This window comes from Citrus clementina, unplaced genomic scaffold (genome assembly GCF_000493195.1).
Source record: "Citrus clementina cultivar Clemenules unplaced genomic scaffold, Citrus_clementina_v1.0 scaffold_5, whole genome shotgun sequence".
In the NCBI taxonomy this organism is placed as follows: Eukaryota; Viridiplantae; Streptophyta; class Magnoliopsida; order Sapindales; family Rutaceae; genus Citrus; species Citrus x clementina.
In genome coordinates this window covers 37,075,280-37,101,810 of record NW_006262201.1, presented here as the reverse complement: position 1 = coordinate 37,101,810, position 26,531 = coordinate 37,075,280, and the positions used below count along the sequence as shown (strand labels likewise).

Genomic DNA, 26,531 nt, shown 5'->3' with positions numbered 1-26,531 from the left:
GCAAGAAAGATTCACACAAAGATATGGCCTCACGTTTCAGTTTCCTTTTGCCATTTGTAATGATTTCAGTCATAATCTCATCAGGTACTATTTTTTGCATAATGTACTGCAATTATCTTATTGCCACATGGAGAGAAATCTCTAATATTGTAATTTTGATGAACTGGCAGGGGCAAGAATGGGCGAGAGTGCAAGAGTTTTCACTATTGTTAATGATTGCAAAGAAACAATTTGGCCCGCGATTACCCCAGGTGAGAACTTCAATAACGGGGGTTTTCCACTAAAATCAGGCCAATCTATTGTATTCAACGCCCCGGTCGGGTGGAGCGGCCGGATTTGGGGTCGAAGCGGCTGCAAGTTTGATAAAAACGGTAACGGTTCATGCCTGACCGGGGCCTGTGGGACGTCCCTCAAATGCTCAGCCTCGGGTGCACCCCCGGCCACACTTGCCGAATTTACCCTTTCCGCTCTTGATTTTTACGATGTTAGCCTTGTTGATGGGTTTAACCTACCAATGTCCGTTAAACCTATAAATGGCAAGGGAAACTGCAGCGTTGCTGGTTGTGACGGCGACCTGAGGCTTACCTGCCCCTCGGAGCTCTCCGTAAAATCAAAAGGCAAGACTGTTGCCTGCCGGAGCGCGTGTGACGTGTTCAACACCGATGAGTACTGTTGCCGGGGTGTCTATGGCAACCCCGTAGTATGTCAACCAACATATTATTCCAAGAAGTTCAAGGACGCTTGCCCCACGGCTTATAGCTATGCATATGATGATCCCACTAGCATTTTTACGTGCGCGGGAACTGATTATGTAATCACCTTTTGCTCCCCCAGGTTAGTGAGCAACAATTAATTATCTCCATCGACATTTTAAATTTACGCTCAAAACTTAGAATATGAAGTGTGTTAGCTAATGGAACGATCTTTGCTTGTTTCTTTGATAACAGGAAGCAGCCGGTGTGCACGTATCACAACAACAAGTTGGTATGCAGCGGATCGAAATCGAACGGCGTGAAAGGGTTGACTGGTGTGCTTTGGCGGGCGATGCTTGGAATAATGATAATGGTTGCCTTGTGGATCGTTTCTTGAAAATCTTAATTTGTTTTTGACGTTCGAAGAAATTTTTTTAATTCTTAACTTGGGGAAGAATGTATCCGTTTCTTCACAAGATACGTGTTCGAAGTGGTTGTAAATATGAATTTGTTAACTATATAACTTTGCATTGATTCGGCGCTCAATGAAAACCATATAATCATATTATGTCAATTGCAATCATTTATTACTGGGTTTAAACCTTGATAAGAGAGGAGGGAAGGCAATTCAAGATTATGATTTCTGCCGAAGAGGATACATGAGTTTATATTATAAAAAAAAAAGAAATTATAACTTAAAAATACTAACCAAATTCAAAGTTTGTTGCTCGGCTGCCACAGCATGGCACTCCCAGATGGACTTTAACTAAAACTAATAAACTCACGGACGGTAGTATTAAATATACAAATAATTTGTGGTACGTAACATGGATTTGTGTCATAAATTGTCGAGTGTCAAATGGTCGTTTATATTGTCATTTGATTGCTACTTGTCTATTTATCAAATCAATTGGAGAAAACAAATAAATTTCCCAATTTTTTTTAAGTGTAGAATTCTTATTATAGTTTGACTAGAAGTAAAAACTGTTTTTAAGTAGAGCCAAATTTAAATTCTATTTCAACTTCTAACTATATTGTTCAGTTTGGTGGTTGTCAATTCTCCACATTACCTGCTGAGTTGTTGTATGTTGGAGGTTTAACTATATTTTAATTATGAGGCAGATAACTCTTAGTTTAGTGATTATCACCTATGCACCTCGTTGTATTAATGATGGATACCTATACAGTAAATATACGATTTTTTTTTAATTTATAAATGGATCTCAATATAACGGCTTTAAGTGTTCTGACACACTTTTTTTTTTTTTTTTTGCGTTCATAATGAGTTTGACTATTGTCACTCCTTTAAATACCTTTAATTTTTTTATTTACCTTATTAAAATTGTATAGAGATTACAAAGTTTCTCATGAAATCCCTTTAATTCAAAAAATAACCCTGATTTATTCTTGAATAACCCCTTCAACATTTTTCTTTCTTTCTCCTTATTACTTTATTATACCTCTTTAGATTTCCTTTCACCTTATTCTCTTTTCGCTCTATTAGCCACTACTTTATGATCATATAATTAACAAACTAAACCATGTCGATCAATGTCTAGATTGGTGTTTTAGATTTGCATGTAACTAAAAAAAAAAAAAACTTAATTTTGAAAAAACTTAATGAGTGATGAGAATGGTGGGAACTGTTTAGTATTTAGATTTATTTTATTTTTTTCTGTTAGTATAGTTGGAAATTGCGAATAAAACCCTCATCATAAGTGGAAAGCAACCAGATGAAAAAATCTTCAACATGTTTTTTTTTTTTTCCTTAGCAACAGCATGCGTTTTGACTTAAGGACTTTTCCTCAGCATTTACTTGTTAATTTTCTTTTGCTCTCAATGAAGTTACCATTCAGGGAAAAAAAAAATCTTAGCTTTTTTATGATCAACTTCCTCCCTTGCATGATTACTGCGTCTCAGTCTAATTTTTTTTAAAAAATAAATGTAGTTAAGTTATGGTTTAAGAAAGAAAAGAATGTTGATGATGATACATGGGTGTCAAAGGTTGTCAAGAACAAGAAAATAAAATTAAAAAAAAATCTGCATGTTTGTGGGCGTTTAGATTTTAAGCATAGTAATTGTTTGTGTTTCAAGTGTGGGTTTAATTAGAATTCATTTTTATTTTTTTGCATAAAATTTTAGAGTGGTACTATTGTCACACCTCTTACTTCCTAAAATAACCTGTTTTTTTTTTCCCACAACCCAAAATAAATTGCAATTTCAAAATAGTTTTGAACCCTTTTTTATTCAAAAACTAATCTCATTCTACTTCTTTTCCAAATAGCTCTCTCTCTCTCTCTCTCTGGCCTTGATTTTATTTATTTTTTATATATAATAATCTTTTATCTATCTTATTTATTGACTAATCTTTCTTTATTCTTTATATTAAAAAAGATAGCATATAAGTCTAGTTGTGTGGTAACGAATCAACTATATTTAAGTCAAGGTTGAGCAAATCATTGATAGAATGATATGATATCAAAAGGGATTGGACAAGTTAAATAATAAGAATTTCTCAATGTACAATCATTTCAATTAGGATCTATGCCAATGACTTTTGAGTGGGAGCACTGTCAGGAGCACAACGATTGCAATTGTGATCCTTTTCTTTAGAATGGAAAAGGAAAGATGAAAAGTGAAAATCAGTAATTGAAATAAAAAATAAAGAGATAAGAGCAATTTTGAAATTAATGAGGGGTTTTGGTCGTCTCAAAAAAAAAAAAGAGGGGTTTTTGGAAAGTGGTTCATGCTTCATAGGTGTGTGCTCAGAAACGGGGTTTCTAAAGGAAGCTATGGGGGTTGCCAATAGCTCTGCCCTAGTTTGAATATTGGTTATATTCTTAAATACCTGAAGGGTTTTAAAAGTTATTTAAAGGGATGCTAATAGTTGAACTCGTCCATAATTTTATTAATCCTTAATGGACCGAGCTGGACCAAAATCGAAGATGAGCAGAGGCAGGCCCAATGCATTTTCTGTTTTTGCGTTTTCGTTCGCTATAAATACGCAATTCAGAAATTTAAATTATTTCTTCCTCCATAGAAAGCCAAAAAAACCCTTGATTAATATCTGAAAAAGAAAAATACTAATTTAAAAAAAATGGCGTCTGGTGGAAAGGTCTCCTTCAAGGTTACGCTCACCTCCGATCCTAAGCTTCCCTTCAAAGTGTGCGTAAATTCATACAATATTCTAAGTATGTTTCTTAAACTAATTCTCTCAATTTTCATAAACTTTTTTTCGTTTTTCAATTTAATCGCAGGTTTAGCGTTCCTGAAGCGGCTCCGTTTACCGCCGTTTTGAAATTCGCAGCCGAGGAATTCAAAGTCCCTCCTCAAACTAGCGCTATCATCACCAACGGTAAATCTTATTTTGTATTACTTTAATTCTATTGATATTCATAGTTATATTTACTTTTATTTTGTATGTGTTAATAATATAGAGATTACATGTTGTTAATGATTCCTGATTCCTCGTATTATATTTTTCCCTTTCTTAGGGTTCAAGGTTGTCGATTTGATGTTCAGTAGATTGGTTTTTATTCAATTTCTGTAAAGTTTTATACATTAGCGTGATTTTATCGATGGTATGTGGCCCCTGCAAATAGGAAATTGATCTGCCGGTGCTAGTGTTTTATTTGGCATTTGTAATATGAAACAAAGGCTATTTACGGTGTGTCTTCTGTAATATGGGGGAGGAGCTTCTTTTGGATAAAAAATCTGTTGCAATGATACTATTCTTCCATCTGATAACCCTGAAAAGCATAAGAGAATATAAACATAATGGACATTTGAAAATTTTGATCAAGGATGTCTATTTGGTTTTTTCTGGTTACCCTTTGCGATTGATGTGACCTAGATAAACACGATTGATGTCACCAAGACAAACATTCTAGTTATTTTTTATCTCCAGTAACTGAAGATTTTCATTTTACAAGTCTAGGTAATCAAACTCAGTAAGGTAAGATTTGCACACCTGTAATTATTATTAAAAATGGATTTTCAATTGTTTAGTTTGAGATTTTCAAATGTTTTCACTGTGGTTCTTCTACCAATCTCACTCAAAATTCATTGTCTGTAATTTGCAGATGGTGTGGGAATCAATCCTCAGCAAAGTGCAGGTATTTTATTTATTTTTCTTGATTTTGTTTCTTTTGTATTAAGCTTTACTCTATTGGATTATCATTTGTGCACTCCCTGCCCTAACTAATAAGGTATTTTACAAAATTTGAAGCATTAGCATTATAAGAAACAAGGTTTAGATTACAGACACAGTCACTATATCTGTTTTCAGCATGTTGACTGTTCTCTAAAATTATCAATGACTAGCATAGCTTCTGCTTGTTTTGTAAACTTCACCTGTTAAATATGATTGATTTCCCTCTATCCTTAACCTAGAATTCAAGGGTGGAGCCAGCATTGCTGTTGTGGGGCTAAAATGTCAAGGTTAGAAACTGCAGGAGCCAAGTGGCTGAAGTGATAAAAAAGTCTTATCCTAAGATGCTCAAATTCATACATACTTATTTAAAAAATTTGCTGGGCCTATTAAAGATCCCCACCCTGCTAGCATCTGATTTCAGTTCATAATAGTATTCCATCAGGAACCCAGAAGAAGAAGTATGAGGCCTGGATGAAATTTAAACAATTTTTTACCATCACTTAGGACGGAAACGGACTGGCCATTTCTGCAGGATTTACTTAGAGGCTGTTATATACAGGGGAGTTTTAGTTTGAGTATTGCATTCCTTTACTTCATTGGTAAAGATTGTGCGTTACATGAGCTAGAAGTTCCTCTTTGTGTAGGCTTATTGACACTAGCTTCGGACAGTTGGAATATTGAATGTAATAAGGTTGTGTGAAACATAAATTTCACTGGTTTTGTCAGGCAATGTCTTCCTCAAACATGGTTCCGAGCTTCGGTTGATTCCCCGTGACAGGGTTGGTGCTTCAAGGATGGTGGGAGCTGCATCATTGTTGGAGTGAAGCGACCGGTTCACCTGGATTAATTTGAATCCATTGCTTTAGTTTTCATCATGTTGGGGGCATAGTTAATTAGTTATATCTTATGCATCATACTTCTTGGGTAAAGATTATCCTTGTGTTGTGAAAGGCAAAGTATTTGTAGTTTTGAAAGAATGGAAGAAACTATGAGGCATGAATATTTCTGTAATGACCACCGTAATCATTTCAATAAATAAATAATAGAATGACTCACAATGCCAATTTAGGGCCTCATATTAGATGTTATTTATGGGTTGAAGACACAGTCAATAAGCTTTGAGCAGGCAGAGACTTTTGATTGCAGTACGTTTGCCTGGTTTAAGTACCAAATACCAGAACTAACTGAATCTGGAGTTTCATGATGCAAGCCTTAAGCGTAACAGTTGGTCATCGTGATAGTTTAATGCAGTTGCTTTCAATCTTGAAATGCAAAGGGAAAGTGGTACCTTTTGCATGCTTTTTTAGCTCATTACAGTAACTAACTTGCTTTGCTGAACCATCCGTCATATTCCTCCCAGATATCTCTTACTTATTTGTATGTATGCGTTGATCCTTCTGTTATATGATACGAACTATAAATGGTAAGGGATTCGCCAATTATTCTGGTTGTGGTTGAGAATCTCGTTTTCAAGACTCCAAAAATCTACCAACCATCTGCACCGCTGTATTACTATTGTACTGCCGACCTAACCTGAGTCTTTTAGGCAACCCACACTAGTTTGAAACTGTAATGCGCCGCCCAACAATAACGTAGCCAAACCTCTCATCTAGTGGGGACAAGTTCATTTAGCACTTCATCTACCAAAAGTAGCTTTGAATCTCTCTGATCCAAAATTGGCACATTACTTAATGCGTCTCCTACTAAAGTTTGTGGAAGAAACAAAAAGACAACTTATTCGTTTTCCAGCTGCAAGTAACAACGACTTCCAGAAAAGCAGCATATGCTTCGATCTTAGTTTTCTGAAAACAGTGCCACGTCTCAACTCTCAATGGAAATCAATAGGACTTCTACGTATTTAGAGGAAAACTTTTATTTCACAACATTTTTAGTGTTATTAATGGGGTTTGCACCAATAATGCCACTTTGAAAGATTTGGGTATTGCTTCTGGGTCTTCGATACTTGAGGAATTCGGGAAAAGAAAAATAATAATAATAATAATAGAGTGAGACGTTGAAAGATAAAAAGGTCGTGCTCTTGTCCAAGTGGGTATTTGCAAATTCAGTGTTTTCGTTTAATATATGAAAATAGCACGTGCCCAAGTCTCCCATTATATGGAAGAATCTTGGAGACGTAAGAACACCTTCAACTTAATATAGAAACCATTTTTTCTTTTTTTTCATTTGCGCCCACTGCCCACAAAACGAAAAGAAAATAATTGAAAAAAAAAACTGTAATTTTTTAATCATACATTACGGCTTAGCTTAATTTATCTGGGTAGTTTGCACGTTATTACAACTAGGCTTATCCCTTGAATTTGGTTGTAGAAATGAGATTAGGATGAAATAATAACGAAGATTGTTGGGTCTATTTGTCAGAAATGCCCTCTGTGAGTCAATAACAATAGAGCAAACATTCTTTGGCAAGGGACTAAACTATGAAATTCAGCTTGTAAAGCACAACCCACAACAAGTGAACATGCGACCCGAAAGGGAGGAAGGAGCGTGTGTCTCGGAGGAGATTTCGGGACCCTCCTTTTTATGTCATTTTTCGGCATCATACCCACACCAAAAGATCCTTGTGTCCCCAGTCCCCACCATGTGATTTCAGCGCTTGTTTTCTCTCTCTCCTCCTCTTTTCTCGCGTCGCTCACTGCCACTGGACCTCCAATTTCTTGTTATTTAGAGGAACATACCATGTAGGTTATTAACTGTCAATTAAAATCATTGTCACATTTTCATCCCTTTTTCTAATATATGCAAGCACAATTTTTTTAAGAAAAATATATATGTAAATGAAATAAAATTCTATTGGATGAAAAAATAAAGGTATGAACTCTTTCAACTCTTTTTTTTTTTTAATCTTATACAGATCTTATTTTTAATTTCTTCACAACCTAATTGTGTTAGAGCCTCTCACTCTACAATTTGCACTCATAATATTTTATTCTATCGTTACCTTAATAATTAATAAATTAAAGAAAAAATAAATCTCTATTAATATTATTATTTTATCAAAATTGAAATTCAATAAAATTAGTTGTCATTATGAAATGTTTTACGATTTTTTTTATTACGTGAGGCTATTGCTCAAGATACTATAAGTGGTATTTACAATCACATAATTACTGAAACTAGTTTACATCAAATCTTATATAAAAATGTTTTAGGATTTGAGCTTAGCTTTTTGTGTGCTATACATGTATTATCATGATATATTATTTTGAAATCATTATTTAATATAAATTATCCACTAGCAGAGTCCCATACGTATAAGAATGCGAATTGATAATTGGAAATTCACATGACTTTTGCCATGAAAGAAACTTAGAAGTCTTTTGAAGTAATGGATCATCTACGTTTGGTGTTGAATTAATTCTATTCGAGCATTAAAAAACGTTGAAAAGGCTTAAAGCCTTTAAATTCACTTCAGGTACATTAGCTCCATAACTTTCAACATTTTTATACTTTAGTCTTTATGGTGTTGCTCTTCCTCAACTAACCACATTTACTCAACATTGTTATAAATTATTATCTTGATGAAAACATAGGGACCCATTATGAGATGAAGTTAAAATTAAGATAAAATACAATAAATAAATAAAAATAGTGTGGTGGACCTGGTTGTGAGCAAATAGATGAAAAAAAAATAAAAAATGAGAAGGATCCATGCTAGCAAACTCCAAAGTGTATTAAATTGGATGGTGCCAAAACGGGTCACAGAAAAAGTTATTGTCAGATGCGTGGGGGGGTAAAATTGTCTAATCTTTACAATAAAATTGTCCGTTAGTGATTTCGAAGTGGGGTCACGCAGCAGTGCCCGAGGCGACGCACTTTGCTGACACTGACCGGCTGTAGCCGCTCGTCTCGTCTTTGCTTATCTGGCAAAACCATTCTCCGTTAAGTGCACCGTTTTGGATTTTAATTTAGGATTTGTCATCAGTGCACCCAATTTAATACGGTATCTCCTAAGTGCTCTTTTGTTCCTTTTCCTTTTCCAATTTGGTGCTTTTGAATAAGGAATCATGATTATGATTAAGATCATTAGGATCCGATCAGCGCAGCTCGGCTAAGTGACCAAGCGCCGATTGGACTTGCTCTGCCCTCCAGACTCTAGTCCGTGAAGCACGTTCGCTTTTGAGTAGGGGACAGGTGCAGCTAAGAAATTGTTGCTGATTGGTTGAGCTAAAAAAAAAAAAAATTGTAATTGTAAACACCAAAGATACCCTTGTGGTCTGTTGGACTTTTTCAGAGTAGTGGTTAAATAAGAATTAAGACACGTTAAACGCTTTTAGCGCGGGAAAGAAAATATCGGAGTAAGCCATTCAGGCCCTGATTTTTTAAAAATTACAATTACATGTATAAATTATAATTCTTTTCATGCAAGTCTATATTATCAATTGAATTGGTTGATACTTGATACTTTTTCTTATGTTTACGGTGGATGGTTCAAATCTCCCCACTACTGAAGACACTTCACGGCCTCATGAGTATAAGCAAGTGAGGAATAAATCTCTGCTAGTACTGGTTAGTCTTACTTTATTAGACATATGATTGTGGTAAGGAAGAGAAACTCAAGTTAGTATAAAGGTGTAGCAAGAGTACACATCTTTTTAAGTTTAAGACATCATTTCTTTTCTTATAGGAAGTAAGGAAGTTTAAAACGATAGTAAAGGTCGTAGGGATATGATCTCCTTTTGCATCTACTGATGTTAATTTGGATGCTTTTAAAATAAGATTTGGTTATGGAAGTAAATTAAAAAAATTGCATAGATTCTATTAAAAAATTAGTAAAATTAACTATCAATGATTTAATAGTTATATATTGAGATTAATAATTAACTAAATTGAGTTAAATTAATCGGTTTGTTATATGTATGTATGTATGTATGTATATATTTTTTAAAATATTGGTTTTATTTTCACTGACAAATCATAGAGAAATTAAGGCATGACTTAGATAAAATTTAACCAAAAAAATGAGAATTATATTGAATTAATCACGAACAAAAATTTAATGTGAATTAATTTAAAGGTTATTAAACTATATTCAACCTTTTTGTCCATGTCAATTTTGAGTTTAGATTTTCAATAGAATTCTCATTAAATTAAATATTTAATTAATTATTTTTAAATAAAATTTAAGATAAGTGATCTAATAAGTGTTGTCACTCACTTGATCAACCCTAGAATTTAAAAGCAAAGGTTTGTATAAGAGGATGCAAACTTTGTTTTAATAAGTAATTTAGCAAAACGTTAGGGACCTCTATATTATGACTCCAAATAAAATTTATGGATGATAAAATATCACTGGCAGCACGAACAAGGAACGTACGCCATCTTCATAGCTACAAGCCAAGCCACCACGCTCTGTGTCCCTCTCTCTCTTTCTTCACTGTTGCCCGTTAAAAAATCTCCCGAGATCAGAACAAACAGGTCACTTTTTTAAGCCTTCGCGCATAAAGCATATGCAACAAAGAGAGTGTGTATAGTGGAGACTTGCATGGCCACTAACAAAAACATGAAAGCGAAGCCCTACTACCACCAACAGAATACAAATGCCGCTGCCTCTGGCGGAGGAGGCGGCGGTTATAGTAGCGAGAGTAGCAACGGCGGCAGCAACTCACCGAGTCCGCCTCCGTCGCCGCGTCGTCACGCTAGCATTTCCCATAGCCGACGCCGGCTCCGAACCAAGTCTTTCTCGTTCTTTCGCCGTGATAGCTTCGCCCTCACTGTCAGTTTTATTTTCCGTCGAAACCTCCGGTATTTGGTGCTGCTGTGTCTGTTGTACGTTTTGGGCCTCATCATGTGCGTGGGCCCGTTTGCCGGACTTGTGGGCCACACTCCCGTTCCAGGTTCAGTTTACAGAAGTCACGAGATATTTGGGAAGCTTTGGGATCAAATTCAGTCCGATAATTCGTCAGCCATTGATGTTCGTTTCTCTTTTCCTCACTTTATTTATTTATTTTTTTTCTGTTTGTTTGCTTAGAAAATATGGTGAGGAAAAGAAAGCACCGAGAATGAAATTTTATGTTTTCGAAATTTACTTCTTTATTTTTGGCATTTAAAAGACTAAAATTGAAAACTTAGTTCTTGACTGGATTAAATTTGTTAACGGTTAATGTGACTAAAGTAAAGCGAGCTATTAATTTCCTTGCTTTTCTTGAATTTGAAATTTAGAATTAGATAAAAATCGGTGCTTCTCATTCTTGTTTGTTAGGTTAAAAGTGGGAATTTGAGTTCCTCTCAAATGGGTTAATTGAGAGATGTGGCTTTATATTCATAATCAAGTAGAGAACCAAAATGTAGTTGGTGATTATATGTTGATTGATGAATGGATATTATGGCGTAAATTAAGATGTTTCAGTAGTAGGCTAAAATTCTCTCTGTTTCTACTTGTAGTTGTCCTCTGTATGGAAATACAAGAGACTGAAGGTGCAGAAACCTTGCCTGAATTCAACTGTTGGAAGATATTTCGGCATTGAAAAAGGTAATGTGATTTCTTATCTTTCATCCTGATTAAGGTCTGCTTTAACATGTTAAGGCATGGTCTTCCCATGAAAATTGATAGTTTGATAGAAGTGGTGCTGAGAGCTTATATATATATATATATATCCATTAAATTTCAGAGTCCCCTGGCCCTAGCGGTTTCTTGATTGTCGAAGCTAATGGTGGTCTTAACCAACAGCGTTCTGCAGTAAGTTGTTACTTTTGATGTTGATTACTAATCTTTGTGCTATTTGTTCTAGATTTTCCTTTTCTTTTTTTTCCCCAAAATTTCTCATCCATCTTCCAAGAAACCAAATGGATTTACCATAGTTTCACAATATAACAACATAATACACAGACACTCACATGCTTAATAGATTCTGTTTCTCGTTAAGTGTATCTTCAAAGTTTTTTATCATTTGCAGATCTGCAATGCAGTGGCTGTAGCTGGACTTTTAAATGCAATACTTGTCATCCCTCGTTTTGAGTTTAACAGTGTTTGGAAGGATCCAAGGTAGTTAGCGAATGAGCCATTATTTGTTTCTGTCTCAAACTTCAGTAAAAGGATATTTGTGCTAGATTCTGGTTTACATATTGGATATCTTTTTGTTAATATTCCTGTTTCATTATGTTTTTACTTTTAGCCAAAAAATATTTTTTGTTTTGTTAGTTATGATCAAGTTTTGATATAATTACTATTGTTATTGTTAAGTGATGGAGACATGAGGATAGACTCTGCTGACGGCTGAGAACTCTTCTATAGTGTAGATGTTATGATTGTTTTACAAGCAAAACTTTATTCATATAGAGCTTGCAGAGATCTTATTTTTTAAATTGCTCAGCCAAATGCATGAGGATCCTTGATCAAAATATTGATATTCTCATTGTCTAGTTTAGCCAAGCATCCTTCTGTTCAACTAAACATTTAAACAAATGCAATCTACAATGTATTTTTAGCAAGAATTTAGGTGTTCTCTGAAGGGAGAATTCATAATATGCATATTATTCCCCCTATATTAATTAATATGATTTTCTTCTGGAGTGTATTTTTCCTTAGATACACCCATTTACAGCATAAAATTTATTTTCTTTGACAGTGAGTTTGGAGATATATATGATGAAGATCACTTTGTAGCAACACTTGATGGCTACATAAAGGTGGTTAGAGAGTTACCTGATCTTTTGATGGAAAGATATGATTACAATATGACTAATATTCCAACCTTCCGTGTCCAAGCTTGGGCTCCTGCTAGTTATTATATGGGAGAAGTTTATCCTGTTTTGCGAGAGCAAGGGTTTGTTCTGAGTCATTAATTCCCTTATTAAATTTTCTTCATGTTCAACTAAATGGGTTCACTTTTATCCCCGAAAATCAGTTAAATTTGTGAGCTGAGAATAAAGCAAGCAAATTACTGAATGATCCCAACCTTCCGGAACTCTTTATTCCCAACCAAAAACCTGTTGAATGATATTTCTAGATTGTTTCTTATTGGTCACATTTGGTGCAGGGTTATCCGCATTGCCCCATTTGCTAATAGATTGGCAATGAATGTCCCACCTCATATTCAATTGCTAAGATGCATGGCTAATTATAAAGCATTGAGGTTCTCTGATCCAATATCAACACTGGCAGAAAAGCTAGTTAAGCGAATGATTGAGAAGAGTTCAGGGACTGGTGGAAAGTATGTTTCCATTCACCTTCGGTTTGAGGAGGTATGCATACTGTTTGTTACATCTATACTAGTTATTTTATAATGTTCAATATTCAATAACAATTATGAGTACTTTGTCTAACAATCATGTGCACTTTTAGGACATGGTAGCCTTCTCATGCTGTTTGTATGATGGGGGAAAGGCTGAAAAATTGGAAATGGATATGTTTCGAGAAAAATGGTGGAAGGGGAAGTTTAAGAGAAAAGATCGTGTCATCTTACCTGGTCTTAATCGAATAAATGGAAAATGTCCTCTAACCCCCTTGGAGGTACCTCATTATTCTACCTCTCCTTTTTGCTTTTGGAATCTGGAATACTGATGTGAGCATCATCTGACTGTCTGGTTTATTCACTTTTATTCTTTACAACCAATGCTATCATGCTTTACTTACAGTGTCCACAGGTCTTTTTTGGTCTTCACCTTATTCTAGTAGCATCTTTAATAAGTACATGGTTTGAGATTCGACAAGAGTAGAGGAAGTACCTTACAAAATTTGATCTATAGTTCTGATCAAGAAATACTATCGCCATTAATTTAAAACGAAGAGAGGTATATATTATATAGAGAAAAATCTCAAGAGAAGATGATTAAAATTAAAATCCTCTTTTGAGTTGTATTATTTCTACACAATAAATTTACTCTGCATGTTGTATGGAGTTGGTACTTGATTTTGCATATTCACTTTCCATTCAAATTTTCTTTACTTCCCATCTAAATTATTTCTGATGTCTTGGTTCTACTGCAGTCCAGAATGGAGAACAGTCTTATGCTTAATTCTGCATGCATTTTTACTGTATATACATTTGTCTGTACAAGCCTGTACAGATAGTCCAGATAATAAACTCTCTCAAAATGTTTTTCTTGTCAGCATAGGTTGGGATGATGCTACGTGGTATGGGATTTGATAATAATACTTCAATTTATTTAGCCTCGGGAAAAATTTACCAGGCAGAAAGACACTTGGCTTCATTACTTAAGATGTTTCCCCTTGTTTATACCAAGGAATCTCTTGCAACACCTGATGAACTTGCTCCTTTTGAGGTAAATATACTTGCTCCCTCTCCATAAACCTGTTTGAGTATTGAATAGAGTGCATCCAGTTATTTGGCTAATTGACTTGCGGTACAATATATTTATTATCAATGGAATTATTTTGACATGCCATACCCCGACTCTGTAGGTCTGGAAAATGATTCCCTTGCCTATCCCTATTTTTAAGAGCCTGTGTTTCAAAGCCAGAGATGTGGTTACTAGTTCCAGCTGATTCCATCTCATTTTGCCCTTCCCCTGTCAGAGACTTCACTTCCATTCTTTCTTCATCTCTGGTAGAGCATTGTGGTCAATATATGAAGCCGGTGTGTTAGTACTTGGACCAGATGTTTGACTTGATGCTATAATAATGATTTCAAGTAAAACTATTGATTTGTAATGGAGAGATGTTGCAACAGCTAATGGAATATCAAACAGTGACCATATCCACTCAGTGTTTGTGGTTCTGTTCAGTTTTAGTATGTCTTGCTTTCCAAGTTAGTTTGCTGAGTGAATGAGAGGGTCAACTGAATGTCTTTGAAAAAATTTCCAATTAATCTGAGTGTCTGACACAACTAATTTTTCAGATGGCACTATAGCAGCTTATTTTCCTACTGACCATTGCAGACCATTGATCCTGTTTTATGATTGTTGGCAGGGGTATTCTTCAAGGCTGGCTGCTCTGGACTACACTGTTTGTTTGTTTAGTGAAGTTTTTGTAACAACTCATGGTGGGAACTTTCCCCATTTTTTAATGGGCCATAGAAGATTCCTTTTTGATGGACACTCAAAGACTATTAATCCTGATAAACGCAAGCTTGTTCTTCTATTTCAGGACATGAATATCAGGTATTTTTCCTTTGTATTTTTATCTTTCTTCCCATCATTAGAATAACATGTTGGAATTTGTCCCAGTATGATGGTCTTGAAATTCTAAATCTGCTTATTTGAGATTTAGTAATGTTTAAACAGATAGTAGTTTTGTAGAAAATAGGTTGCAAATGGAAACAAGTTCCTTGTTTGTTGAAGCAAAAAAAATTCCTGATGAAGGACCTTTTGATTTTACACGGCCTTGTGCCACGAGCATAAAAAATTGCACCGCTCCACTTGAGAAATATAAGATATGTATATAGATTGTACTGATCTAACTAATTATAAAGTAAATTGATAGGTGATTGAAAGAATATTGGTGTTAAGTGAGGAGAGTCTTAAAGTGTGCAGAAACATGAAATGTTTTGGGTCCAAATGCATTGAAATTGCAACTTCTCGGTTTATAAATCTTTGGACTTTCAGCAGATTCCAGTACATTTTTGATTGGTCACTGATTCATAAAATATCTGTTGATTGGTTTCGCAGCTGGGTAACATTCAAGGATCAGATGGAAATAATGCTCTCTGAAAATGACCGCAAGGGAATTATGGTACCTAGAGTTAGAAAAATCAATAGGAAAACTTCCATTTACACATACCCTTTGCCAGAATGTCGGTGTCTCCAGCAATCACATAATACAACACTCCAATTGACACAGCCAGCAAGATAACAATCTGGAGATTTTTCTAGTTTCCTTCATCTGGTGCAGATATCAAATGGTATACTTGTATAGTTTTGAAGGTTTGAGTATTATCCAGGATGGATGCTGGTCTTCCAATTTTTATCGTCCACGGAATTCCTCATCCCAAGTAATTATTTTGCTTCTTGCATAGAGGTATCCAAGCTATTCTATGTGACGTTTGAAGTTTAACAAGATCCAGAATTGAACTGCAAGCTGTGCATATAGGAGCTGGATTGCGAAAAGAACTGTTTGGTGTGTTGTGCAGAAGTTAATACTGAGAATTCAAGTATAAAGTGGAAATCAAATCAACTTGCCGGCTCCAATCCAATCAAATCACAATCCCCCCCAATAATATAGTCTTGTTCGATAGATTATTATGTCTGAAGTTCCCGCTTTCTTTTTCTTTCTTTTTAACTTTTTCCTGATATTTGGTGTGGCAATTTTTCCTAATTACAGAATTACTTGTATCTTTCCAAAATTTATTGATAACTAAAACTAGCTGAGCAGACTAGATTTTCTCAAAATTCCTATTACTAGTAACAGATTTACCATTTGTTTTGCTTCTTGTAATCTTTTTGTAGTTGTTAAATAGATGAATTGAAACTAATTATTATTACACATGAACTTTTCCTTGACCACTGTGACTTTTATCCCAATTGCTCAAAAATCTAAATCACATCATCCCACGTCCTCACTACCCTAGCAATCTAACGACATAAGATTACGTTTCATATGCAAGATTGAATTGAACTAATTATTAGGATTGGATTAAGTTAGATTGGATTAAATTGAATTGTATTATATCTTGTACTATGTTTGGCATAATATCGGATTGGACAATGTTAAATTATATTTAAATACAAAATAATATTTATGAATATTTAATAATAATAATTAAAATTAATTTAAAGGTAATTAACAAGACCATTAAATATGTAGTAAATTAGTTATTGGGTAGTCATAATTGTAGTAAACAAATATAAATTAATAAAATTATTTAATTATTTAATTAATTTTTATCAGATATTTTAGATTTATTTTATTTTATCAAAAAGTTAGCAAATAATGTATATATAAAATCAATTATTTACTTGTATTATTAATTTCCATGATTATTTTTAAAATTACATTGGTGATTATTAAATTTAATACAATCAATTATTATAACAAATTATTAAATAGTTAATTTTATTGTAGTAAAAGTACCAATTTAATTAGACTATAAAAACAAAATAAAAAATAAATTCAAGTAAATCATGAATAAAATAATTAATTAAGTAATTAAATTTTTGTTACAAATAAAAAATATTGTTATTTATGAAAGAAATATGAATAAATTTTTTTCTCTTATTTTAATCCCATCTAAACCCACTTATAAATTGGGATTATTAATCCCAAGATTTGAGGAGTAAATTTAAATTTAGTTCTCTCTAATTCAATTCAAACAAAGTAGCCAAACATGTAATAAAATATTTAACCCCTTAAGTGCACCCAAGAATCCCTTGCTCCATTTTATTAGGCATATCTAAATTCATCTTTGTTTTTGAAGTTAAAAAATATTGTAATTACTAATAATATAACAATTACCCAGCTAACTCCTCAACATCCATATTAATGTCAACCTACGCGCTCCCTACTCTTCATGGCCAACCATGGACTTAAGGCGTATCGTGGAAGCCTTGCGACACTGCGGCCAACGTCGATCTATCAAACAAGGGAAGTCACTTCACTGTAGAATAATCAAATATGGGCTGTCTCAAGATATCTTCACCGGCAACAATTTGCTCTCGATGTATGCGGATTTCACGTCCTTAAATGATGCGCATAAACTGTTCGATGAAATGGCCCGCAAGAATATTGTCTCATGGACCACCATGGTTACTGCATATACAAGCAACAAAAGACCTAACTGGGCTATCAGGTTATACAATCACATGTTAGAATATGGTTCAGTGGAGCCGAATGGGTTTATGTACTCTGCAGTTTTAAAAGCATGTTCTCTTTCGGGTGATCTTGACCTGGGTAGATTGATACATGAAAGAATCACTAGAGAGAAGTTGGAGTACGACACGGTTTTGATGAATACCCTTTTGGACATGTATGTGAAATGTGGGAGTTTAAGTCATGCTAAGAAAGTTTTTGATAAGCTTTCGAGTGCGAATATCACTTCTTGGAACACTATCATTTCAGGGTGTTGTCAAAAGGGCTTAATGGAGGAAGCAGTGAGTTTGTTTCATCAAATGCCCGTAAGGAATGATGTGTCTTGGAATATTATAGTTGCCGGTTTTGCAGATAATGGAAGTCTGCAAGCCTTGGAATTTGTTGTTATGATGCACAAAGAAGATTTAAGGCTTGATGACTTCACGATACCATGTAGTCTTAAAGTATGCAGTTATCAAAATTTGTTGCAGATGGGAAAACAAATTCATTGTTATGTTATTAAGTCAGGTTTTGAATGTAGTTGTTTCACCCTGTCAGCATTGGTTGATATGTATTCAAATTGTAATGTTTTATGTGAAGCAAGAAAGCTATTTGATCAATATTCAAGTTGGGCTGCCTCTGCATATGGCAATGTGGCACTTTGGAATTCTATGATTTCTGGGTATGTTCTTAACGAACAGAATGAAGAAGCTATCACTCTGCTTTCACACATCCATAGCTCTGGTATGTGTATTGATTCTTACACTTTCACTAGTGCTCTGAAGGCCTGCATCAACTTACTCAACTTTAACTCTAGATTTGCACTTCAAGTACATGGCTTGATTGTCACTAGCGGTTATGAGTTAGATTATATTGTTGGAAGCAATCTCATTGACCTTTATGCAAGACTGGGGAATGTTAAAAGTGCATTGGAACTTTTTCATAGGCTTCCCAAGAAAGATGTTGTAGCTTGGTCTGGTTTGATCATGGGCTGTACTAAACATGGACTGAACTCATTAGCTTATTTGCTGTTCAGAGACATGATTAACTCGAATCAGGATGTAAACCAATTTATTATTTCAAGTGTTCTGAAAGTTTGTTCATGTTTAGCGTCTCTTCGAAGGGGCAAGCAGGTTCATGCTTTCTGTGTCAAGAGAGGGTTTGAAAAAGAGGACATTACACTAACATCTCTTATTGATATGTATTTAAAATGTGGTGAAATTGACGATGGTTTAGCTCTGTTCAAATTTATGCCAGAAAGAGATGTTGTGTCTTGGACTGGGATCATTGTAGGGTGTGGGCAGAATGGCAGAGCAAAAGAAGCTATTGCATATTTCCAAGAGATGATACAATCCAGATTGAAGCCAAATGAAATCACCTTTCTAGGTGTTCTTTCTGCCTGCAGGCATGCTGGTTTGGTTGAAGAGGCATGGACCATATTTACATCTATGAAACCTGAATATGGACTAGAACCTCATTTAGAACATTATTATTGCATGGTTGATCTTCTTGGTCAAGCTGGATGCTTCGACGATGCAGAACAACTGATTGCTGAGATGCCATTTAAACCCGATAAAACCATATGGGCCTCCATGCTTAAGGCCTGTGAAACTCACAATAATACTAAACTTGTTAGTATTATTGCTGAGCAACTTCTTGCAACATCACCGGAAGACCCTTCCAAATATGTTATGCTTTCAAATGTTTATGCTACATTGGGAATGTGGGATAGTTTAAGCAAAGTGAGAAAAGCTGGTAAGAAACTGGGCGAGAAAAAAGCTGGAATGAGCTGGATTGAGGTTTCAAGTTAACAATTCTTCCTATGTTTCATCATATATTTTACTGGATCCTGTCAAAATATTGTAATTAATTGGATCCACATTGATAATTATGCACAGAACTGTTTCGTTCTGAGCTGCCAAGGTACTACATGGTAATGAAACTTGGAGATGCAGGAAAATTGTGATATATATTACAGTTGGAGGATCTCAATTATTGAAAATTGTAAAAGATCTCACGTTCAGTTTGTGGGTATGCTGACTTTCTTTCTTTCGTTTTATATCTGATGTTGATTTCTATCCTTCACTCAAAGTTGAAATTTTATATACAGGAAAGGCAAACCTTTTATGAACATTTCAAGAAAAATGGAAATAAAAGTAATTTAAGCAAATGGTTTTCCACATTTGTTCATTTTACTTTTTCATTTGTGCTCTTGGCATTAGTTTCCCATACCTATTCTTCTCTGATCATTTGGCGTGTGCTGAGTTATGGTTTCTTATTGTCTTGAGTGTGAATGTATATATTTGCAAATATTTACTTGTTGAATGATGCTGCTGAGATTCATTTTCCTGCTGTCTTCAAACAGGATCCATTGTGGCAAGCACGAGGCATTTAGAAAAAAATAGAAAAAGAGAGGACCACTTGAAAAGTGAACCCTGCAAGAAAAGAGAGTTAGAATTAGAATGGGGGAGAGCAGCGCCTTTAGGGCGCTTCCATTTAGCTGATCTATCATCCATTCATCACACACCTAAAACAATTTTACGGAGGTTAGCAACTTCTCTCATATTTTTTTACTAGTTCTACATGTGTGCTGATATGTTTGACAGCGGCTATACTTGTATAAGTCTATTTTTGGTTTTGTTTTGTTCTGTCACGGTTCCATTGTTTTAAACATGGTGTTCTTTCAGTGGCAAGTGGCAAGTCAGGTTCAATTCAGGATTCCTTCTGAAGGCTTCCCTACACAACTCAACTTTTGTCGGAGCAGGTAGTAGAGAGGGATTAGAAAAGTGACACTGTACGAATCAATCATGGGGCAAGAGTAAAACAGTGCTTCATCCCTACATTTAATTACAATTACAAACTGAAATTATGGTAAATGTATTTTTTTGTTAGGTTTTTATGGTGTGCACTATATGCTTGGTTTTCTAGTGGCAGGCATTAGGCTTAGCCGCTTAGGCCGCCCCTAAAATGGGCGAGGTCAAACTAATCTTATTGTCATTTCGTTTCGAAAAGCTAGAGCTTAATGGTATCTATAAGCAAGCCCTAATACTCCTCCGAATGCATGCACATTTGTTTAATCCTATTGTCCCCAACAAGAAAGATCCTTCAAGGTAGTGGTAGACGATGAGGTAAAGGTGGTTCTAAGCAGTTACCAGTTACCCTTGGCTCAGCCTTTTAGCCAATTAGCCCCGCAATCGGGGACATGTCATTATGTCAAATAACAAGAAAATGGCCAGGCTCCACCAGGTTCATGTAGTCAGTCAAAAAATAGCCCCATGCCCAGCAACTTTGTCATCTCTCTTGCTGTGTGCCATGCGTCTGAGCTCAGCCAGTGGGCTGTCTTACAGATAGATTACTAGAGTTGGGTACATCTATGATAAAGATAAGATCACCAAATTTTTTATTTCATTTCTTTATTTTGTAAAAATCCGGACTTACGGCATTACGTGGTCTATTACTATTTCGCTTCTTTATGAAATTTAGAAAATATAACCCGTAATTGCACTTGCTATGTTGCATTTTTTTCCCCTTCAGTTATAAACATTATTCTTTCTCTTGTTACGTTGCTTTCATCTTCAATCATTTCATGAACACAGACTCCTCTCTCACTTTCCCCACAATCCTCACAGTGAGCGATGCTTGGGCAGCTGAACTTCCTCTTTCAAGCGTGTGTGTTTTCTTTCTTTTTACTCCTTTCAACGACTGTAATAACCAACAGCATTGCCACAAAAGCTGCATAAAAAAAACTACCTACGGCCCACACAATTTTTGGCGCCAAAGCTGCCCCATCATCATTCATCATGCTAGAGCAGTGATTACCAGTTACATTTACATGGCCTAACAAGAAAGTTTACGTGGCCTTGCTTACGTGGTCTCAATCCAAAAGATTAGTGCACGATAAATCATGTTCTTTAAAATATTAATGAGTGGAATTTGTTTATTAGTATAGTATTAGGCTATTAGCAGTGCTTCTTAAGCCCATACTGAATTATGCTTATACTTTTAATGTATCTAAGATCAAGAAACCACTACAAATCATGAGGTAATGAGTACAGAACAAGAGTCAAAATAGATGGCAAAATCTAGGGGAGGAATTGTGCTCTCGCATCAAGAACTCAGGCGCGACCGTCGCCACAGGCTACAAAACAAGGCCAGTGATCAAAACGGCAGCACACTGCACACGCTGTACCACTACTACTTCCGCAGAATAATAAAAATGGTCTCTATATAGGCTCTACCCCCTGATAATTTTTCAGAACTAGTAGAGAACATTTGTAATACAAGTTCAGTGTTTCAGTATCTAACTCCAGCGATGTTTAGTACTGCGAAGAACGGATTCTGCTGAGTAACATAATTGATCTGGACATGTCACAAAGCCATTTAGGTGCTATTTTTTTCATAAGCTCTTTTTTTTTTTTACCCTTTTAATTAAGTCATCATTAGTTGGACGTTTCTCACCTCCATGTACACCTGGGTTTTGAGGACGGTGTAATCTTAATTTTATGAGAGTAGGTCTCATCTTAATTGACGTACATTTTTAAAGTAATCTCAATAAACTCGTCTCTTCATCTCGGCCCAAATTTTCAAGTTAGGTTTAATAGACCTGCATAACAGACCTTCAACCCATGCTTTATTTATTGGATTTAGTTCACCTTTTAACTCTAGGGTTAGACTATGTTAGAATTGTTTTAATATAAAACATGTTTTTATAATTATACGATCAAAATTATAATATATTTTTTATTATTTATTACTTTACATGTGTATTTGTGATTTATTCTCTCATTTTATAACAGCTCTAAAATAATTATTTTCTTAATTTTAATATGAATAGATTTCAGTCTTAATAAAATATCTATTAAATTTTTTTAAAAAATGAAGCTTTTGGAAAAGGTGAGAATAAATTATTTTACTTGTGACTTTTAATGTAATTTCGAAAATAGTCTTATAAATTTATCCATTTGGTGGTATAATATATGATATTTTATCACCTTTCCCCAGCTTTTAAACGAGCACCATTTACCGAAACGAAAATATATGTTAATTACTAGAATCCTCATCTCAATTTATATGCCCAATGCGTGCAATTAATACCAAGTCTCGGATTGGGTGAACGAGCGCGGCGAGTCACAATTTAATTGATTCTTCATAAAGTTGATATTTCGAAGCTGGACTGGACCCGCAAATTAATTATTCACGGTTTAGCCACACCATCCCGTGTCTTCAAGCTGCTGGTGTTTTTGTATCAAGCTTTCCCCATACACAAGCAACTAATCAAAGCTCTTGTATGTTTCTACAGAATCAAACAACCAGAAGAAACAAGAAACGTAATTAACTTAATTAACAAAATGTTTTAACAAACTTAACAAATTATTAGAACCCACTGTAGATTACAACGAAACAAGGCAATATAGCCTTAGGGTTAAACACATACAATTCATCCAAATTAGAGTACATGCCCATGGCACCAGCCACTGAATCATATTCTTCTAGGTTACCCTCCATGCTCTTCTTCACTCTTCCCGCAATTACCCTACACACCAGCATTGCCCTTGCATCACTCCCATCTTCAACTCCAGCTTTATCATGAGCTTTCCCACTTGTTGCAGTTGTCAAAATGCCATTTCCACGGAGTCCTTTGTTGGTTTCTTGTGTAACTTTGAAGCCATTCTTGATGATACTACACACATTGCATTGTGGTATTGAGTTGCACAAGTTTGAGGATCCGTTTAGGCCAAGTGAACATGTGAAAGTGGTGCAGTGAAACCTAAGGAGTTCATTGCCATCTGCTATGCAGCGTGGGTGCTTTTTTGGGAGCTTGGTGGCCTTTGCCTTAATGGAGTCTCTGTACTCTTCAAACTTGGCTATGGTTCTTTGAGTGTTGTGGACTTTCAGGATTCGGTCGATCTTGCAAATGGGTGTTTGTTTCTTTAGCCAGCTTGATTGGAATATGATTTCCACAATGTTCTTGCTTGTGTCCTCAGGACCCAATTCAGACACTGAGAATTTTTTGTAATTAGGAAGGATAGGAGACAGGACAAAATTACAAGAAAATTGAAAAAGTAATAATAGTGAAGTACCTGCATGTCTAACAGCTTGATGAAGCTCCAAAGTTTCAGCTTTCATGAAGATCTGACCACATTCAGGGCAAGAACAAATACTGCCTCTGAGAGAAGGGTCTCTGGCAAATCCAAGAACAGGGTCAACGACCATTCTACACTCATAGCAGCCAGAAAGTCTTCTAAATGGCATTCCTCTGAACGATCCTCCACCAGCAATGGAGGAATTTGAAGACACAGAAAGTGAAGAATTGGTAGAGGAAATAACCCCATTGGCGCCATTGAGTTCATACAGAGGAGTTTTCATGGATCTGCTTGAGGATTCATTCTTACCACTTGAACCCATTGAAGCCCTTTTCCTTTGGAGTTCTGGAGAAGCTGCAGCTTCTGGCCTCTGCATCACCTTTGTGTTGCTGCATAATGACCCTGAACACTTCATTTTCTTGCATTTCTTGCTTGTTTCGTCAGTGGCTTGATCTTGTTGCTGCTTTTGCTTCTGCTTCTTTTCTTGCTGCTGGTGCTGCTCAGGTTTCTTTTGCTGCTGCTGCGGTGCTTGGAGATTTTTACAAGTGAAAATGCCTCTCACAGCAGCCCAAGAAGGTGGCGGCCTCTCTGACTTCTGTGGCTGGTTCTTTTTGCTTTGCTGCATTTCCGTCAAGTGCTTTCTTTGGTTTCTAGGTTTTGCCATTGTTAAATAAATCTTGAACGATGTTTCAGCTACGCAGAAAAAATGTTTTTGGTGGTCTTTTTTTTTTTTTTTTTTTTAACTTACGGTATCATTTTCTCTGCCTTGAAAGAGACAAGAACTGAAGACAACTATGCAGCCGAAGCTCCTCTCAGAAGTGATTCTAGAATTGTAGCTTCTTGGGGTCTCTTTTGATATGGACAAAAGTTTGATATATAGAAATGGATCTACTGCTGTGTCCATGAATCTTAGCGATCAATATCCGACCGTAGAATTACCTGAGAGACGGATCAATGGTCAAGATATTAATGGTCCCATAAATTAAAATACTCGTCAGAGATTTATTGTCAAAGTTAATATATTCAGCCTCAGATAATATATTCAGATTTCAGAAGGTCAGTGCATGGTCTTATCTACGGAATGGACGGTCACGATCATTATTGCTTAATCGGGTCGAGTCATGGGTTAACTTGGGCCGTTAATGTTCCAAGGTGGATTTTTCGGGCATAGTGCGCACGTCGACAGCAAGGTAGAGACTCACTAATTACTCCATAATGGGCTCTTTCTTATGGGGAAAGCCTGCCTGATTCCTTTTGCATCAAAATTATGCGAGACCCACGTGCTAATGGAATAAAGCTTTGTACTTTTAATTATTTAAAAATAATAATAATTAAAAAAATCCATAAACAAGCTATGAAAGTTCATCATCTGTGTTGAAATTTTGTACTTTATGAAACAAACTTAGTTCTCCAGTAACCGTTATTATCTCTTGTAAAAATAAAGTTTGGGAAGCTTTTTGTATTACTTTTTCACCAATCAAATTAAAAAACCACATGAGTGGATTGTAAAGCTGAGTGTGCCACATACTTTTATTTGTATTCCTTTAAATGAGGAAGTGATCGAGATCAATATATTATAACGTATTAACTCTATTTGTCGATCGGCTTGAATTTTATAAGCATAAGGTTGCATGATTTGAATTTTGAATGAACAAATTATGTAAGTTATATAGCGGCTTATTAACATGTTTAAATTAAAGGGGAAGAAAAAGAAAAGGGTTTGTACTGACAAATGGCACTATTTAATGCCCCACTTAAAAGTATAGTAGCAGCCAAAGAAAATTAAATATAAATTTAGTACATAGTTTGGGATACTATGAGTAGTTTGGGCTCATATGAATTTTTTTTTAATTTTTTGGGGTCAAAAAAGGTTTTTTTTCATGATTTCGTGTTTTGTTTCAAATGTGTCAAAGATTGAGATGAAAAAAATTAGGTGATTGGGTCGGCAATCTTATTATTTATTTAGTTATTATAGCTATTATATCTTTACCGAAGTAAAAACTATGAGGATACAGGTTTAAGTCCTAATTTTTATGTTACAACTTAAATTTCTTATATATATATATATATATATATATATATATATAATTAGGTACAAAGAGGTATCTACTTTCGTAATCTAACATGCTTTAAAAAAAAAAAAACTGATCTTAAAATTTATTCACATAACCTTACAAAATCGTATCATGTGTACAGATTTTTAACATATACGGAACAGCAGAGCCTTTGCTGTTACGCATCCAACATACGTATGGGCTCCTGGTAAAACCGAGCGGAAATATACCTAACGCCTGCGCCCCATACGAAACGATGGGCTTGTCAATGCCAAAATTCATGTTTGCAAAACCTCCGTAGACACCCTACTAGTCTATTGATAAACCTCTGTAGACACCCTACTAGTCTATTGATTACACCAAAATATCCAAAGTGATGAAAATTCAGGTGGATGACAAAAGCAGTGGAGGCTTTAACAACTGATACAAAATTCTTATAACACCCCTTTCTTACTCTATTTCCTAAAATACCCCCGTTTAATTGATAAATTATGAACCATTTTATTAAAATTAACCACATTTCAATAAAATTTTACCTTAAAAATTTTTTATTTTTAAATTGTACACAAGTATTAAAATATTAAGATTATCTTGATTTTTTTCTTTTTACTATAAAATTTCTAAACTCTTATAATTTTCTCAAAAAATTATTAAAAACAAAATATAAATATGCATTATAAAATGGGTAGGTAAAAATATTTTGTTAAAAAAATAATTTATCTAAATACTTAATTGAATTTACACCCAATTAAAAAATAAAATATTTTGTGCTATGTTATTTAAGTAATTTCAGAAGTTTGAGGGGGGTGTCAAAAGGCCTAATCCAACTAAAGTTTCAAATTTTCA

General features: G+C 35.0%; 5 protein-coding genes across 9 annotated transcripts; 4 read left to right on the top strand and 1 right to left on the bottom strand.

Moving 5' to 3' along the window:
• On the top strand, positions 1 to 1,228 carry LOC18040323 (pathogenesis-related protein 5). Its single transcript, XM_006434073.2, has 3 exons — positions 1 to 84; positions 171 to 834; positions 948 to 1,228. Exons 1-3 carry the CDS (start codon positions 24 to 26, stop codon positions 1,087 to 1,089), a joined length of 867 nt encoding a protein of 288 aa, XP_006434136.1. The 5' UTR covers positions 1 to 23; the 3' UTR covers positions 1,090 to 1,228.
• A 2,507-nt stretch (positions 1,229 to 3,735) lies between these two features.
• On the top strand, positions 3,736 to 5,921 carry LOC18040373 (ubiquitin-fold modifier 1). Of its 3 annotated transcripts, none has more exons than XM_024185019.1 (5): positions 3,736 to 3,857; positions 3,950 to 4,047; positions 4,775 to 4,807; positions 5,085 to 5,132; positions 5,288 to 5,565. In XM_024185019.1, the coding sequence occupies exons 1-5, from the start codon at positions 3,790 to 3,792 to the stop codon at positions 5,347 to 5,349; spliced, it is 309 nt and encodes a 102-aa protein (XP_024040787.1). In that variant the 5' UTR covers positions 3,736 to 3,789; the 3' UTR covers positions 5,350 to 5,565. The 3 variants fall into 3 exon arrangements, with proteins under 3 accessions (XP_024040787.1, XP_024040788.1, XP_006434134.1); XM_024185020.1 differs by having other exon boundaries at positions 5,277 to 5,565; XM_006434071.2 differs by lacking the exons at positions 5,085 to 5,132; positions 5,288 to 5,565 and adding an exon at positions 5,572 to 5,921.
• Positions 5,922 to 10,181: 4,260 nt separating this feature from the next.
• Positions 10,182 to 16,149, top strand: LOC18040372 (O-fucosyltransferase 10). Of its 3 annotated transcripts, XM_006434070.2 has the most exons (10): positions 10,182 to 10,777; positions 11,248 to 11,335; positions 11,475 to 11,542; positions 11,760 to 11,848; positions 12,432 to 12,629; positions 12,843 to 13,047; positions 13,148 to 13,315; positions 13,921 to 14,088; positions 14,735 to 14,925; positions 15,433 to 16,149. In XM_006434070.2, exons 1-10 carry the CDS (start codon positions 10,349 to 10,351, stop codon positions 15,614 to 15,616), a joined length of 1,788 nt encoding a protein of 595 aa, XP_006434133.1. In that variant the 5' UTR covers positions 10,182 to 10,348; the 3' UTR covers positions 15,617 to 16,149. The 3 variants fall into 3 exon arrangements, with proteins under 3 accessions (XP_006434133.1, XP_006434132.1, XP_024040480.1); XM_006434069.2 differs by lacking the exon at positions 12,432 to 12,629; XM_024184712.1 differs by lacking the exons at positions 14,735 to 14,925; positions 15,433 to 16,149 and adding an exon at positions 14,228 to 14,725.
• Positions 16,150 to 17,249: 1,100 nt separating this feature from the next.
• On the top strand, positions 17,250 to 20,919 carry LOC18041275 (pentatricopeptide repeat-containing protein At4g08210). The gene is made up of 3 exons (XM_006434068.2): positions 17,250 to 19,579; positions 19,914 to 20,094; positions 20,236 to 20,919. Exon 1 carries the CDS (start codon positions 17,281 to 17,283, stop codon positions 19,357 to 19,359), a length of 2,079 nt encoding a protein of 692 aa, XP_006434131.1. The 5' UTR covers positions 17,250 to 17,280; the 3' UTR covers positions 19,360 to 19,579; positions 19,914 to 20,094; positions 20,236 to 20,919.
• A 2,002-nt stretch (positions 20,920 to 22,921) lies between these two features.
• LOC18040168 lies at positions 22,922 to 24,461 on the bottom strand. Its single transcript, XM_006434067.2, has 2 exons — positions 23,629 to 24,461; positions 22,922 to 23,547 (listed from the first exon to the last, which is right to left on the bottom strand). Exons 1-2 carry the CDS (start codon positions 24,293 to 24,295, stop codon positions 22,922 to 22,924), a joined length of 1,293 nt encoding a protein of 430 aa, XP_006434130.1. The 5' UTR covers positions 24,296 to 24,461.
• Between the last annotated feature and the right edge of the window lie 2,070 nt (positions 24,462 to 26,531).

Excerpts from the sequence above, each read along its gene's own strand:
- LOC18040323 (XM_006434073.2), top strand. The coding sequence starts at position 24 with ATGGCCTCACGTTTCAGTTTCCTTTTGCCATTTGTAATGATTTCAGTC. Across the intron at positions 85-170 it reads TTCAGTCATAATCTCATCAG|GGGCAAGAATGGGCGAGAGT; the intron begins GTACTATTTTTT and ends ATGAACTGGCAG. Across the intron at positions 835-947 it reads ATCACCTTTTGCTCCCCCAG|GAAGCAGCCGGTGTGCACGT; the intron begins GTTAGTGAGCAA and ends CTTTGATAACAG.
- LOC18040373 (XM_024185019.1), top strand. The coding sequence starts at position 3,790 with ATGGCGTCTGGTGGAAAGGTCTCCTTCAAGGTTACGCTCACCTCCGAT. Across the intron at positions 4,048-4,774 it reads TAGCGCTATCATCACCAACG|ATGGTGTGGGAATCAATCCT; the intron begins GTAAATCTTATT and ends TGTAATTTGCAG. Across the intron at positions 5,133-5,287 it reads TGTGGGGCTAAAATGTCAAG|GAACCCAGAAGAAGAAGTAT; the intron begins GTTAGAAACTGC and ends GTATTCCATCAG.
- LOC18041275 (XM_006434068.2), top strand. The coding sequence starts at position 17,281 with ATGGACTTAAGGCGTATCGTGGAAGCCTTGCGACACTGCGGCCAACGT.
- LOC18040372 (XM_006434070.2), top strand. The coding sequence starts at position 10,349 with ATGGCCACTAACAAAAACATGAAAGCGAAGCCCTACTACCACCAACAG. Across the intron at positions 13,316-13,920 it reads GTCCTCTAACCCCCTTGGAG|GTTGGGATGATGCTACGTGG; the intron begins GTACCTCATTAT and ends TTGTCAGCATAG. Across the intron at positions 14,089-14,734 it reads ATGAACTTGCTCCTTTTGAG|GGGTATTCTTCAAGGCTGGC; the intron begins GTAAATATACTT and ends GATTGTTGGCAG.
- LOC18040168 (XM_006434067.2), bottom strand. The coding sequence starts at position 24,295 with ATGGCAAAACCTAGAAACCAAAGAAAGCACTTGACGGAAATGCAGCAA. Across the intron at positions 23,548-23,628 it reads TCAAGCTGTTAGACATGCAG|TGTCTGAATTGGGTCCTGAG; the intron begins GTACTTCACTAT and ends AAAAATTCTCAG.